This window comes from Gossypium arboreum, chromosome 9, assembly GCF_025698485.1.
Source record: "Gossypium arboreum isolate Shixiya-1 chromosome 9, ASM2569848v2, whole genome shotgun sequence".
In the NCBI taxonomy this organism is placed as follows: Eukaryota; Viridiplantae; Streptophyta; class Magnoliopsida; order Malvales; family Malvaceae; genus Gossypium; species Gossypium arboreum.
The window spans coordinates 51511070-51526153 of record NC_069078.1 but is presented as its reverse complement, the minus strand read 5'-3'; the positions used below and the strand labels follow the sequence as shown (position 1 = coordinate 51526153).

General features: G+C 34.3%; 1 protein-coding gene across 1 annotated transcript; it reads left to right on the top strand.

The window, feature by feature from the left end:
• The first annotated feature begins 12485 nt into the window (after positions 1-12485).
• On the top strand, positions 12486-14736 carry LOC108456318 (uncharacterized). Its single transcript, XM_017754918.2, has 5 exons — positions 12486-12630; positions 12738-12852; positions 12934-13150; positions 14004-14141; positions 14357-14736. Exons 1-5 carry the CDS (start codon positions 12551-12553, stop codon positions 14479-14481), a joined length of 675 nt encoding a protein of 224 aa, XP_017610407.1. The 5' UTR covers positions 12486-12550; the 3' UTR covers positions 14482-14736.
• Positions 14737-15084: the final 348 nt, after the last annotated feature.

Genomic DNA, 15084 nt, shown 5'->3' with positions numbered 1-15084 from the left:
CTTATTATATATGCTTTTTTGATTCAATGTCCAGAACTATCCATAACCCTTACCAACCCTTAGATAACTTCAACGCACTTGAATCTACGTTCTCTGCACTAATAACAATGTCGATGCCAATCGAGCTAAGACTTAATCAACTTCATTAAGTATTTATTGTTTTTAGGATTTGCTATCAATATCATATGGTATTATCATAAACAATGATAATTACATTTACAAGTTATAATTAAAACAAAATAATAATTTAATTTATAGGTATTATTTTTATTAATTTTTAAAACATTTATTTAATTTAGTTTGGGTCACTTTGAGTTACTTATTTTAATTATTTGAGTTAACTTCTTATAATAAAATTAGGTTAATTGAGTCAAACTTTCAAATTTTGAGTCAAAATTGACAAGTTTATGCTATTAGTGTATTAATTCTATATCAATAATAATTCATTTGTAATTATAGTTTAATTTGATAGGACAAAATTTTTTTCTGAGAGAATTTTTAAGGTATAATCATAAGTCCCACCTGATGAAGATTTATTTTACCAAAAATTACAAAAAAATTAACATAAAAATTTTAAAAGTGGTTAAAATATGTTAACAACACATTACAATGTATTAATTAAACATATATACAAATTAAATATATTTTTATTGTATTTTATTTAAGCAAAAATATCAATAAAATTTATTTCAAGTAAAAATTTGAATTTTGATAAAAGTTTCTAAAACTTCATTTAAAAATGTAAAAAATAATTAAATATATTTTAATTTATACATATAATCAAGATAAAAACTAATTTTATTTAAAATAAATGCAATATGACTTTCTCTTTTGAATTTTCCATTATACTAATAAAATTATCTTATTGGAATCAATCAGCATAATAAATTAATTAACTGTACAACTCTTACCCAAAAATCTCTCATTTAAGGTTTTCATTTTCTCATCTATTCCACCATTAGGCTTTTTGTTTTTTTCTTCTTACATCTTTTAAACTTCAAATTTCTACTCAGTTTTCAAATCATTCAATTCTTTTCTTTGGTCTCATAATCTCTCTTCTCATCTATTCATCATTCAAGAAAAAGAAGACAAAGGAATTAGATTAAGAATTGTTAAGGTACCAAGATGTAATCTTTGCTTATGAATTTTGAATTTGTACAATTTTATATATGAAATTTTAATTTGATTTAATTATCATAAATTATTAATACAATTATTGATATTACATCAGTTTATGTTTATATCTTGCATACACAAATAATTATATTTATCCAATATAAAAATAATTTGATGTATTTTTCTTTAAATATGTATAATTAAATCAAAATTAAAATTTTAAGTATACATCTAAACCATAATTTATCAAAATCAAAATTCATCTATTAAATTACATAATAAATTAAATTCCGTGTCCCTATAAAATTTGAAATTAATGTGCCAAAGACCAAAATTGATCCAAGTTGAGGAACTCGGAAATTGAAAATGTGAAATTAAATCGAATAGAAACCAGTAATAATTCAAAATTTAATAAATATTAGCATAAAATTGAATTCGATATTCACAAATAAAAGAAAATTGAATTTTTGGTTTTTTTTTTGTGAGAAAATAAAAACTTAGAATATTACAAAAACAAGGATTGAGTGAGTGTATCACTCATAAGCTTGTCTCGATCAATAAAACCGTGAGACCACTTAGGAGGGACATCAAACACTTGCATATTGGCTTTTTCAATCAACGCTTGCTTAGCTAGACAATCCACAACTTGAATTTGTTCCCTTGGGATGAATCTTAGAATCCATTGAGTTTCTTGAGATAAAATGGTATGAATACGCCTGACTAGAGCAGAGTTAGAAGATGTAGATGAACTTCCAATAATGGCTTTAACAACTTCCAGACAATCAGAAAGAATGATAACTTGATCATGTCCTCGTCTTTGAACAAGTTTGAGTCCATCTAAAATGCCCCAAATCTTGGCATCAAAAACTGAGCATTTACCGATAAATCTATGAAAGTCAGCAATCCAATTACCCTTTTTATCACGAACAATGCCCCTAGCTGCAGCAAGTCCAGTATCAAGTTGCACAGCTCCGTCGGTGTTGAGAAAAACTCGCTCTTCAGTGAGACGTGTTTCAGAAAATTATCTAAGACAGGCGAAAGGGACTTCCTGAGGACCAGAGTGAAGTTGAATCGCCTAGCTAACGAATCCTTGAACAATTTCATTAGAGCTCCACGGTTTGCCTTGAAAGATGTATAAGCTGCAGTTTTTCTAAATACGCCACATAAGAAGACCAAATAAACAAGCCCAATTAGCTCCTCCCGCATGGATCAACCTATTTACCTATAAATTAAGAAGAATCCAGTCTTGAGTGGGAATTGAAAAAAAAAATAGAAATATACTTACCTTGATTAACCTGAGCCCAAATATAGAAGACCAAATAAACAAGCCTAATTAGCTCCTCTCGCATGGATCAACCTATTTACCTGTAAATTAAGAAGAATCCAGTCTTGAGTAGGAATTGAAAAAAAAATAGAAATATACTTACCTTGATTAACCTAAGCCCAAATATCCTTAGCAGCAGGACAATCACGTAAAATATGTAAGGAATCTTCTGAGTGATGTCCACAAATAAGACAAGAGGGATCATCAGAAAATCCTCTCCTGACTCTTTCGGCATTGCTAAGAATTCTTCCTTGTAAAACCGTCCAAATGAAAATGCGAACACGCTGAGGTCCAGGGCTCTTCCGCACAATCTTTCATATCTCATCTCTCGGGTTCTAGTCCCCCTCATTAAGTGTTTTATAAGCAGATTTAATAGAGAAGTCCCCAGACGAAGTATGGCTCCAAGAGATTTTATCAGGACCTTCAGAATGCTGAGGAGGTAGGACACTTTTAATGGCCTGAATCACATCTTTAGATAACCAAGTCCGAAAGAGATCAAGGTTCCACGAACCATCTTCTAAAGTCATCTCATGTAAAAGGAAATCAAGACTTAGATTGAGAGTTGGAGGAATATATCGAAGGAGAGGTCCGATATGAGGAATCCAATTGTCCTTCCAGCACTAAATTTTATGGCCATCTCCAATGGACTAGTGTAGATTTTCACGAAATAAAGCCCAAATTTTGGATAATGAATTCCAAAGGAAAGAGTATCTATTCCTATTAATGCACTCTGGTATTTCCTCCCTTACTTGATACTTCGCTCTAACCATTCGTACCCAAAAGGCATCTTTATTTGACACCAATTTGAAATATAGCTTCATTAAGAAAGAAATATTCTGATCATGGAGCTTCCTCAACCCTAACCCTCCACACCCTTTAGGTTGACAAATGGAATCCCGCCAACCAGGGACATCTTTTTTTGTCTTTCAGAAGATCCCCAGATAAATTGCTTAACCAAAATTTCAATATCGTCAGGAATTTTCCTAGGTATCATCATGGACTACATGAAGTAGCTAGGGATGGATAAGAGGACTGATTGTGCCAAAGTGACACGCCCAGCTAAAGAGAGCTTTTTAGCTTCCCAACTTTGAAGCTTACCACGAACTTTTTCCACCACGAACTGGAGAGTGCTGCTAGTAACCCTTTGGTGGAAAATAAGAACCCCAAGGTAGTGACCCAGATTATGAACACATTGAAAACCAAACAATGAGCTAATCAAATTCACTATAGTATCATCCACTCCTTTAGAAAAGAATATATTGGTCTTTCTAGCATTAATTTTATGACCAGACAACTTACAAAAATCATCCAGGATGTTCTTTAAGACCTCACCATGTCTTGAATCAACTTTACTAAAGATAACCAAATCATCTGCAAAAAATAAATGAGAGATAGCAGGCCCATTTCTAGATAGTCAAATAGAGCTCAATTTACCTTCTAAGATAGCAGACTGTATCAGGTGACCAAGCCACTCTATACAGAGCACAAAAAGGTAGGGGGAAAGGGGACACCTTTGACGAACTCCTCTAACAGGTTTGAACTTAGCTAGCGGAACTCCATTCCACATAACCTGTAACACCCCTATCCCGTAACTGTAGCCAGAATAGGTAAGGGGCATTACCGGACTTGTAACTCATGTCAGAACAGTAAAATTTTGAACTTTTTCTTGAAATAAAGATCGTTCATTTAAATAAGTACTAAGCACAACCAGAGGTGAAATTTAAACTTCATTAAGTAAACATTCAAAAGATGCCATTTTCGCATGGCTTATATACATTAACCAAAAATATTCTTCCGTCACTAGTCTATCCTATACATGCCATAAAATAATTCTAAACATAACAAAGAACAAGCGGTGGATAGTGATAGTGTGACTAGTTCTTTGACGATCCCGAGCACAGTAGCTTCACAATGAGATCTATAAAGCAGAGAAGCAGAGTAAGCGGAGTAAGCATTACAATGCTTAGTAAGTTTTAAGCGGTGTCAACAGATAACAATCAAATTATAACATAGTTGTTCGTATATTTTATTTCACTCCTCCTTCGGGCATACCATCCCTTTACCGAATATGCACATCTCATCATATACAATAGATAGATAAACTTTCACATAAAAGTGAGCTCATGTGACATAAATATATTGTATGATTTCACATAACCTCTCACACTGATCCGATGTCACATAATCATAGGAATAGTCTCATAGATTGCTCTCGTATGCATCACATAACTACCTTATGATTTAGTTCAAATCAAGCTCACATATAAACTTGGAGTACATACCTGTTTAACCTTTCGCATTGAATATATTTATAAGCAATTCTTATTACGAAGTCTTATAGCTTTAACCTCTACTCGGATTATCGGCGAGACCTTTAGCTCAGACGAAATCTCCACACGAAGTTATCGGGTCTTACCCGGACAAAATCTCCACACGTAGTCATCGGGTCTTACCCGGACATAATCTCCACACGTAGTCATCGGGTCTTACCCGGAATATATTTCCAAGTTTCATGTACATTTAATCACATGTTACAACATTCACATCAACTGTCATATTTGTAATTCATTTGCCTCATCAAATATCTAATAATACACACCTTTCATATTGGTCGTTCGGCCACAATATACGCACATCGCCTACATATTTCACACTAGCCATTTGGCTTTACCACATATACATATCTCATATATATATTTCACATTGACCATTCGGCTTTACCACATATATGCATATCTCATACATATTTCACATTAGCCATTCGGCTTTACCACATATATGCATGTTCATATTCATCACATTGGCCATTCGGCCTTATCACATATATGCATGTTCACATTCATCACATTGGCCATTCGGCCTTATCTCATATATACACATTCACATTCATCACATAAAATCCTAAATCAAAATATAAATTTTCATGTATTCACATGACAATTATCCAAATATACTTCACATACCACATATACTATCATGTATACACTTTGTCTTGGCCGAATTTACATCATCATTTTCCAATGAATAATTCAATTTCATGCCATACTATCATTTCATATTCGAATACTCATAAACTTACAATTTCACAAATTTTAATATCAAAGATCCGTCTAACACTCATATATCGTTTTACAATATCATGATTTAGAATTCATGTATGGGTTTAATCAATAGCTTATGAGCAACTAAAACAAGTTTTATCCATGTTTACAACAAAATCACATATTCACTACGAGCTGTTTTCCTGAGCAATAGTCACTAAATTATTTATAACTGGAGCTACAAAACTCCAAATCACTTGCCGTTAATTTTCCCTGAATATAGACTCGTATATCTTCCATCCATAAAATTTCCAGAATTTTAGGTTTGGCCAATCAATACCAGATTTTTCTTAAAGTTTCCCATGTTTCACTATTTGACTAATCTGACCACTCTTCACTACAAATCAAATTTTTCATTGTACAGAATTCATAATGTGTTCTATTTGATTTCATTTGAAACTAGACTCATTAAAGAGTCTAAGCATATAAATCTTATCTTATAACCATTTTTTTACAATTTATAATGATTTTCCAAATACAGAACAGGGGATTTCGGAGTCATTCTGACACTGTCCCACACAACTTTAAATATCTCTTTATAGGAAATTTCTTTGCTTCCACGGTCTCTTTTATAAGAAACTAGACTAACTAAGCTTTGGTTACATATTTTATTCAGCCTATAATTCCACACCAACAATTTATAGTGATTTTCTAAATTCATGTTACTGCTGCTGTCCAAAGCAAATTATTACAATTTGCTCTTAAATTTCCAAGTCCAAACACTTATGAACTTACCATTTGAGTTTAAGACATATCATGGCCACATCATATCTTATTAAATCAACTCATTATGTCCTATTATGATTGAATTTACTCAACGTTTAATCACTTAAAACTTACCTCGGATGTTGTCGAGCGATTTGGTGGCTATTCGATCACTTTTCCTTTCCTTATCCAACTTTGGTCCTCTAAGCTCTTGAGCTAATTCAAACAAATTTAACTTATTAAAGTCTCATTATGCTAGCTTATGGCTGAATATGACAAGGAGTTTGATAGGTCATATGGCCACTTTTAGCTCAAATACAAAATGGTCATACGCATTTTTAATCACATTGAGTAATTTAATACAATTAATCTAACATTTCCTCATGTGCACCTTTATGACCGAAAACACACATCATTAACCTAATATCAATTACTAAGCACTTTAGCAATTTCTCCTTGAGCCGATTATCCAAGTCAAGATAGATTCATCATCATGCTTACCTATAACCGAACACATGCAACACCAATCCATCTATTCATTCATGCGTGCATCTTATTCAAGCATGTATATCTACAACCGAATTCATCATATAAATGACTATGAATTTACTCAAACAATCTCAATACCACACATGGTGCTCAAGCCCTTTTTCAATTTCAAAACTCGGCTAGTACAACTATATACACTAGTAAATCAAACACTAACAATTGCACTTCACCTTACTACCATTTCTCATCCAAATAATGTGAACAACAACCATATTTCTCTTCTACTTCCTACCATGGCCGAATGCATCAAAACTCCATACCATTTCAATTTTGGTCATGGTTAAACAAAGAACTTAATGTCTAACTCAAAAATGCTAAAAAGAAAATTCAAAAGTCATCAATCCACCCTCACATGTATCCTTACAAAGCTTCACTTTTAGCATGCAAATGACATCAACACCAATCCACCTTAGCCGAATATCATCTCCATGACATAGCAAAGATTTGAACCATGGGCTAGGTAGAACTCAAGCTATCAACTAAAAGCATGCATGAATCTCATGGAACAACATCAACATACCTTAACCTAGATACAAGTATGGCCGAACCTCTTCCTAATCCTCTTCCAAGCCGAACATGAAGCAAGAGAGCACCTTCCTTCTTCCTTCCTCCTTAGAACTTTCGGCCAAAAAAATGTAAAAGGATGGACACTTTTTTTTTCTTTGGTTTCATCATTTTCCCCTCCATTATTTTATTACCATGCTCCTTATTTTATCATTCCTCCCATGAAACACCAACATAACATGTTTATGACATGTTTTGCCCATCACACTTTGTCCACCCTATTTGTCATGGCCGGCCACTACTAATTAGGGGGGAAATTGACATGCAAGTCCACCCTTTTTATTACATGCACTAATAGATCCTTATGTTTTGACCTATCACATTTCAAAAGTGTCACACATAAGTCCTATTGACTAAATTCACATGCAATTTACTAAATCGAAGCTTAAAACTTTCACACATTCATATTCACATATTTTAGACAATAATATCATATTCAAATAATTTGGTGACTCGGTTTAGCGGTTCCGAAACCGCTTTCTGACTAGGGTCACTTTAAGGCTGTCACATAACCTGCATAGTAGAATTTGAGATAGATGACATAATAACATTAATAAGAAAGTCAGGGATACCTGCCGCTCGAAGAGAAGCTTCAATGAACTCCCAACTAACTTTGTCGTAAACCTTTTCCAAGTCAATTTTGATTGCCATCCATTTTTGTTTCTTTTGACTTCGCATGGTGTGGATCACTTCTTGAGCTAAGATAATTTTTTCATTGATGTTTCTCCTAGCAATAAAACCAGCCTGCTCATGAGTAATAATTTTAGGGAAAATATGTTTAAATCTATTCGCGATTATTTTTATCGTCAACTTGTAAAGTACCGAACAAAGGCTGATAGGCCAGAATTGACTGAAGGTTTTCGGATTCTGGATCTTCGGGATAAGAACGATCAAAGTGTTATTCAAATCAAAATCAATAGAATTTCCTTCAAAGACCTTACGAACCCAGTCACAAACCGCCTCCCCTAGAATGTCCCAATGCTTCTGAAAGAAGAGGGTATGAAAGCTATCACTGCCTTGAGCTTTAAGAGGCGCCATATCAAACATTGCCTCCTTGATCTCTGTATCTGAAACCAATCTCCCCAAGAAACTAATGTCCACTGGATCAAGTTGTGGGAAGCCACTAGAAGGCAAATTTCCCAAAGTAGCTGGAATTTCCCTTTACAGTTTCTAAAAAAACTCATTTGCCTCATCCTCAATATCCTCCGGATCATAAATCCAATTCCCTTTAGCATTTCGGATAGCGGTAATGCGATTGTTTTTCCTTCTCTGCAAAGTACGAGTATGGAAAAATTTTGTATTCCGGTCCCCTAGATTTAACCAGTCACACCTTGCCTTTTGTTTCCAAAGAAGCTCTTCATGGTGAAGAACATCCTCAATCTCTTGACGGAGAGACAAATCGACATGGTTTAGATGAATGGAGCCAGATAAATCCCTTTCTCTTTGTATGTTAGCAATTCTTTTGAAGAGATCTCTTTTACGAGTGGTAATGTGCCCATAGACATGTTAATTCCAATCCTTGAGTTCATGAGTGAATTTTCCAAGGGTCTCAGCTATATTTCCGGAAAAGTCCCATTTTTCTTTAAGGAAGCCCTCAAAATCAGGATGTTCAACTTAACCAGGTAAAAATCTAAAAGGCCTCCCCCAAGGAAGCGAATGACTTAGATTTAGAACCAAAAGAAGAGGACGATGATCTGATTTAATCTTTGGGAGATGAGTAACCATGCAATCAGGAAAATTTCGTAACCAGGCTTCATTTCCCAGAGCACGATCTAACCTTTCAAACAGAAACCCCCTATGCCAAGTAAAGGGAGGTCCTCTAAACCCTAAGTCATGGAGTTCAACAAAAGTAATAAAGTCACCAAAATGCGGATACCTCCTTCCCCTTAAAAGGCCTCTGGATTTCTAAGAAGAGGATAAGATTGCATTAAAATCACCAATAGAAATCCAAAGGCTCTGACCACAAGGTATAGAGTTCTTCAACTCATTCCAAAGAAGTTGGCACCTCTGTCTATTAGGGCTACCATAGACAAAAGCGATAAAAACTGGATGCGATGTAGACAAGTGCCAAACTCGAGACAAAATGAATTACGGATGGCTACGAATTACTTCGAGACGAACAGAATCCCGCCATCCTAACCAAATACCCCATGAAAAGCCAATTGCCTCCACACAGTGGGAAAACTAAAATCCTAACGTAGCTATAATGTTGTCAGCCTTGTAACACTAACTCTCGGTTCGAGCAAGCTAACAATATCTGGTTTATACTTCGTGTTATATTCCCAAAAAATTTTAGGGAATTTAACGTTTGCACAACCCTGACAATTTAATTAAAAGATAGTGATATTCTTTTTTAAAAAATTAATAAAAATGGTATCATACTTGATTTTCAGGATCGATGTTGCAATCTGATTTTGAGTTTGCACCATCAACCTCGATATTCGAATTCACGCCTAGAACTTGAGGAGATAAAAGCTCCGCCATTGCCACATAGACTCAGCTAGAGGAACACGCGTGTTTCTAGAAGATTTAAAACAATTCCCTCTATCTCGTAGGGCGAAATAAGTCTTTTTAGTATTTTGACTACCACTTTCTCTGCCACTATTTCTTCTCTTTTTGGGACCATTAGGCTTTGAATTATGACCCAATTCCAGAAATTCCATAGACTTTGTTTCCGAATTATCCTGCTGCATAGAATTAATATTTTTATTGAAACTAATAGCAGAGTGCTTACCTGGATCGAGAGTGTTTTCTGATTTAGGTACTATAAAACCCTCAGATTCATAAAAAACAAGGTTGTAATGTGATTTAATTTTTTCCAAAACTCCAGCTTCATTGTTCTCCTGCATTTTAGCGTCCAACTTGTTCTGGTTAATAGCGTCTCCTATAGAAACATTTTTAAATAAATTCTGCTGTTTTGAACCTGCAATTTCAGAAGTGCATAAGTTAGGATTAGAGAAATTATCAAAAGTTTCCCCATTTTTACCCACGTCACCCTCTGACCCCATAGGCCTTTTTCCTAAATTTTTGTCCAAAGAAACTTTGGATTTTTGGCCCATAATGTTATTCACATTATTTCCCAATAATTCCTTCAAATCGGGTTATTTAGAAAGACCCAAACTCTTGCTTTTCCTTTGGCCTGTAGCCATAAAATAATTATTGACTTCTTTAATGCCATTGGAGTCTAATTTCTTTAATTTTGCAGCTGAAACACCATTTAAAGAAATCCCTAAAAATCCTTCAGCTGACTGTCCAGATTTAATGTTTGAATCCTGACTCAATTCCATGATCAAATACTGCCCAGATTTCGTGATTGAGTCTTCTCCCACTAATAGCGCTGCGAATCTAGACCTAGATGGGTATTTAGCTTGCCTCACCGAAATCCCCATCGTGGAATCTCTCTTTCCTCGCCGTGAAGCCTTCTTCTCTACCAACATCCACAGCCTAAATTCTGGGCCCTTCTCTCTGTTAACGGAATGATTTTTCCCCATCTATGCTGTCCACCAGAGTAGAGTACTCCGCCACGGTCGTTAGATCGGCATGAGGTTTGTCTGTCTTGTTCGCTAGTCCCGTGAGGTTTTGGCTTGACACAGCCGAATTACACATCTCCTTTACGTGACCATACTTGTCACAAGCGAAGCACACGGTCGGGAGGGCTTCGTATTCAACACATTGAGCAATTCCGTCAACAAGGACCTGTGAAATCAACGGTCTATTAAGATTAAGATACACAGTTAACCTAGCAAACCGACCCCTCATCTGATTGTCAGTCTGCACATCCAGTTTAACCACCTTCCCAATGAGGCCCTCGATGGCTTCGATGATCTTCCGTTTATAAAGATATCTCAGGAGATTAGGCAATCGTATCCACGCTATCACAACACTCGGGTAAGGTTGCAAGGGGCTGAAATGTTTAGTCCATGGTTGTACGGTCAGATACTGACCATAAACTGTCCACGGACCCTGAGATAAAATTCTGTTATAGTCATTAGGATCCTGAAATTTCACCAAAAAATATCCATTAGCAATATACATTATCTTAATAGTATTTGCAGGATTCCAAAGGAAAAGGATTCAATTATGAAGTGCGTTGTAACCGATATTTCGTCCTAGAAGCTTAACAATGATAGTCAACTCCATTTCTTTGAAGAAGATTTCCTTTACACGATCCAAAAAATCGATAGCAGGAATCCCATCAATGATTGACATATTGACGTCCCCTTCAAGTAGTTCGAATTCATTCTCATTATCTGCAGAAGGCCCATCACGAACAGATTCAGAAGCAGCACCATGGCCCCCCAACAATTTTTCTTTCCATGTCATACTTGGTTGTGGTTCGTGATCCACAGCCATAGAAGTGTCTTCCTCAACACCGTTCACTTTAAACCTTACTTTTTTGGTATTTCGATGATTGTCGGGGTGAGCGACTCCCTACCCATCGTTATCGGAATTTTGCAAAGTTGAGAGCATTATTTTTTTTCCAAAGCTACTAAAACTTTTTTAATTTTTGGTTATTTAACATGGGGGGCATTCGACAAATTCTGGCGTCAGTAAGTAAAATTTAATAGAAAGTATTAAATGATTAAATTATAATTTTTAAATATTTTTTTAACGTTTTAAAATTGTAACAAAAGTATAAGGACAGTTAGGGGTGTTCAAATGATTAACTGAACCGAATTAGTATTAAGAATTTTTTTTAATTCTTTAATTGTTAACTAAACCAAATTTTTTAAAAATTAATCGAGCGAAATATTTCAGTTAACCAAATTAGTAATAGCCTAATACATATAATATATAATATTATTTATTAAGTTCGGTTAATTAGATTAATTATTCAATTTCAAACGGAATTAACCGTTAAGCAAAATTCTAAAAAATGTTAACTGACTTCCGACCAAATTAAATTGATTAACCGAACTAGAATGATTCGATCGGTTAATTCTGAACATCCTAAAGACAGCATATTTTAATTAAATAATTGGATTTAATTAGGTTGAATAGTAAACTTTGTTGAAACAGTGGTTATTATTTCTAACTCCTTCTACTAGTGTTTTTACCGCGAGTGCAGAAACAACTGGAAAATTTCAAAAACATTTGGCGCCAAAACCCAGAAAGAGAAAATCGAAAAAACATACAGATCAAATTAAATAAAAATAAAAAATTGAAGCACAATAGTAGGGGAAAAAGAAGAATGAATTCAAAGCAAACTCCGACTAGGGGTTTTGGACAGTATTCTATTGCTTCATCGTTTCTCTCACGTCCTTCCCATTCGTAAGCAAAACTCGAATCAATCCTATCTCTCTTCTCTCTTTCGTTTTTAGAGTTCCATTCTAATTTTCTGTTTGTTTTGGGGGGTAAAAAATTGTTTACGAATTTAGTTCCAAGGAAGTACAGAAAGATTTGCGTTGCAAAGATTCGAAGAAGCTTATATCATTATCAGATTTTCTAAATCAAAAGCTACCCAGAAATTCTGGTATTCCCAAAACTGTTCAGGTAATTTTTCACCATTTTAGTTACCCAGAAAATGGTTTTTGTTTCTTTTGAATTTTATAACAATACCCCAAATTTTGGTAGGAGAAATCAAGGCCTTTTTCATCGCTATTATCTTCAAATGAAGGGAAATCTATTGACAAGCAGAACGAAAGGAAGAAAGAAGAGAAAATTGATGGTCTTAATAAAGTTGTTTTTGAGCAGTTCAAGCAAGATAACTCTGAGAAAATAGATACTGTATTAAGTTCAAGCGTTGTTGGCGAAGAAGAAAATTCAAGAAAAAGACGGAATCCGTTTGAAGGTATTCAATGCTGTGTGTTCTACTTTTTCTTGTTTTTTTTAGCGAGAAACCTTAATATGAAAAACTATGCTTTACATTTGCAAAGAATAGGTTGCAAGTAATAAAAAAAGATGTGTTAATTAGCTTCAGATGTCACTTAAAAATGATGTGTTAATTTTATCATTTAGACTCGAAGGTTGGTGTTAGATATCTACATGTGTTTTCACTTGAGTATGATTCATTTCTTTGAAGTTTTTCATATGTACATGAACGTTTGAATATGTGTTTAATAAAAATGTTGGACAAAATATTTTAAAGGAAAATAAAGAGTTCGAATCAAGTGGAAATATGTGATGATGAGTTATCAACCTTCATAGATTTCTGTTTTCAGTTTGGTTGTAAGTATGTTTGGAAGTTATTCAATTTCCAACTTGAAATTTTTTCTAATTCTACTGACTCAAGATTGAGTAGTTTGAGCAACTGAATGAGTATTTTGATACTTGATTTGAGTAGCTTCGAAATTATTTTTTGAAAGTTTTATATCAAATTCGAGTTGAAGCACAAATACTTGAACTTAAAGTCAAGTACGAGAATCTAGCTCCTTATTTATTAAATAAATAACTAGTTCAAATTTATCCCAAATCAAGTTTGAATTTTGAGGAGTTGGAATAAAGTATCTGAGCCTCGAATTCTGAGTCAAATTTGAGCTCCACTTCTTATAGCTAGAGCTCAGCACCACTCAGTTACACCCTGCTTGCAACATCTCTTATTGCCATATAGGAAATTTGATGAATTTGACATAACTGTTAACTGTTTAGAATTTGATTTACATAAGGAGTTATAAAATTTTGGTTGACTTTGTGTGGATTATCAGGAGTAGATGAACAAAGAACACGGAAGTCTTTTCTAGTCCTGGGAGAGGAAGGTGATGATGATCCACAAAACATAAAGAAAAGTGGAAGAAAGGAGTGTTCTACAAGCAACAAGAAACCAAAGCCCCATTATAATCACTGTAAGTAATAGTTAATGCTCTAATTTCTCAAATTTCTGTTGAGTTAGTCATCTCTTATACCTATACTATTCGGACTTAATTTATGCCTAACAGAATTTGAAAAAAAGAAAAAGAAAACGGTGAAAATACTTCAAAATGATGAAAAAGGCGTAAGCTTTGGTTGTTGTTTGATAGTAAAAGTAAGAAATTTGAATGTTTTGTTACCATGGTGGCAGATGCAAATGGTAGTGGGTGGTGGGACTGTGACATGGAAGGCGTGGACAGCGAGGAAGTTGGCTATGGCGAAGTATGGGAAGGGGTTGGCTCCACAACCTTTGGTGGAATAGTAGACTGGCATTGATACTAGTCCTTGTTGCAGTAAGTTCTAAACTTAACTCATGCTAACTGCTATGATATATGTTCATCAAAGTTTCTAATTTTGGTTATTATGAATGGAATCTTAATTCCTGTTTTCTGTCAATATGTATAACTGATCTAGATGTAGAAATACGGTTTGGAGTTTTTCTTCTATCGTGCAAATAGTTGTTGCAACTCTTCTATCTCATATTGAAAAACATTGATGATCAATTATGATATACATGTAGAGATTTAAGCATGTGAGGTGCCTATTATGCCCTGTTTTCAAAACCAGACTAGATTGGGAATTAGTCGGAGTATCAAATGTGAAATAACAGATTGGATCGATGAATTCAACTTTTTCTATTTTATTCTTTTAATAATTTATTCAATTGACTAGAACAAGTTGGTCAAACTGAAAGCTGATGTGATCGATTCAACACTTCAACAACCAGATTCTAAATTTTACAAAGCAGATAATATCTTAGGGATTAAGTGCAAAATTTTACAATTATGAAGACTATATATTTGTTGAGTACAGATATTGTAGTTCTTATCATGATATCTATTTGGCTTTTATTGCATTTGGTTTGCTTTGGTTTTAGGG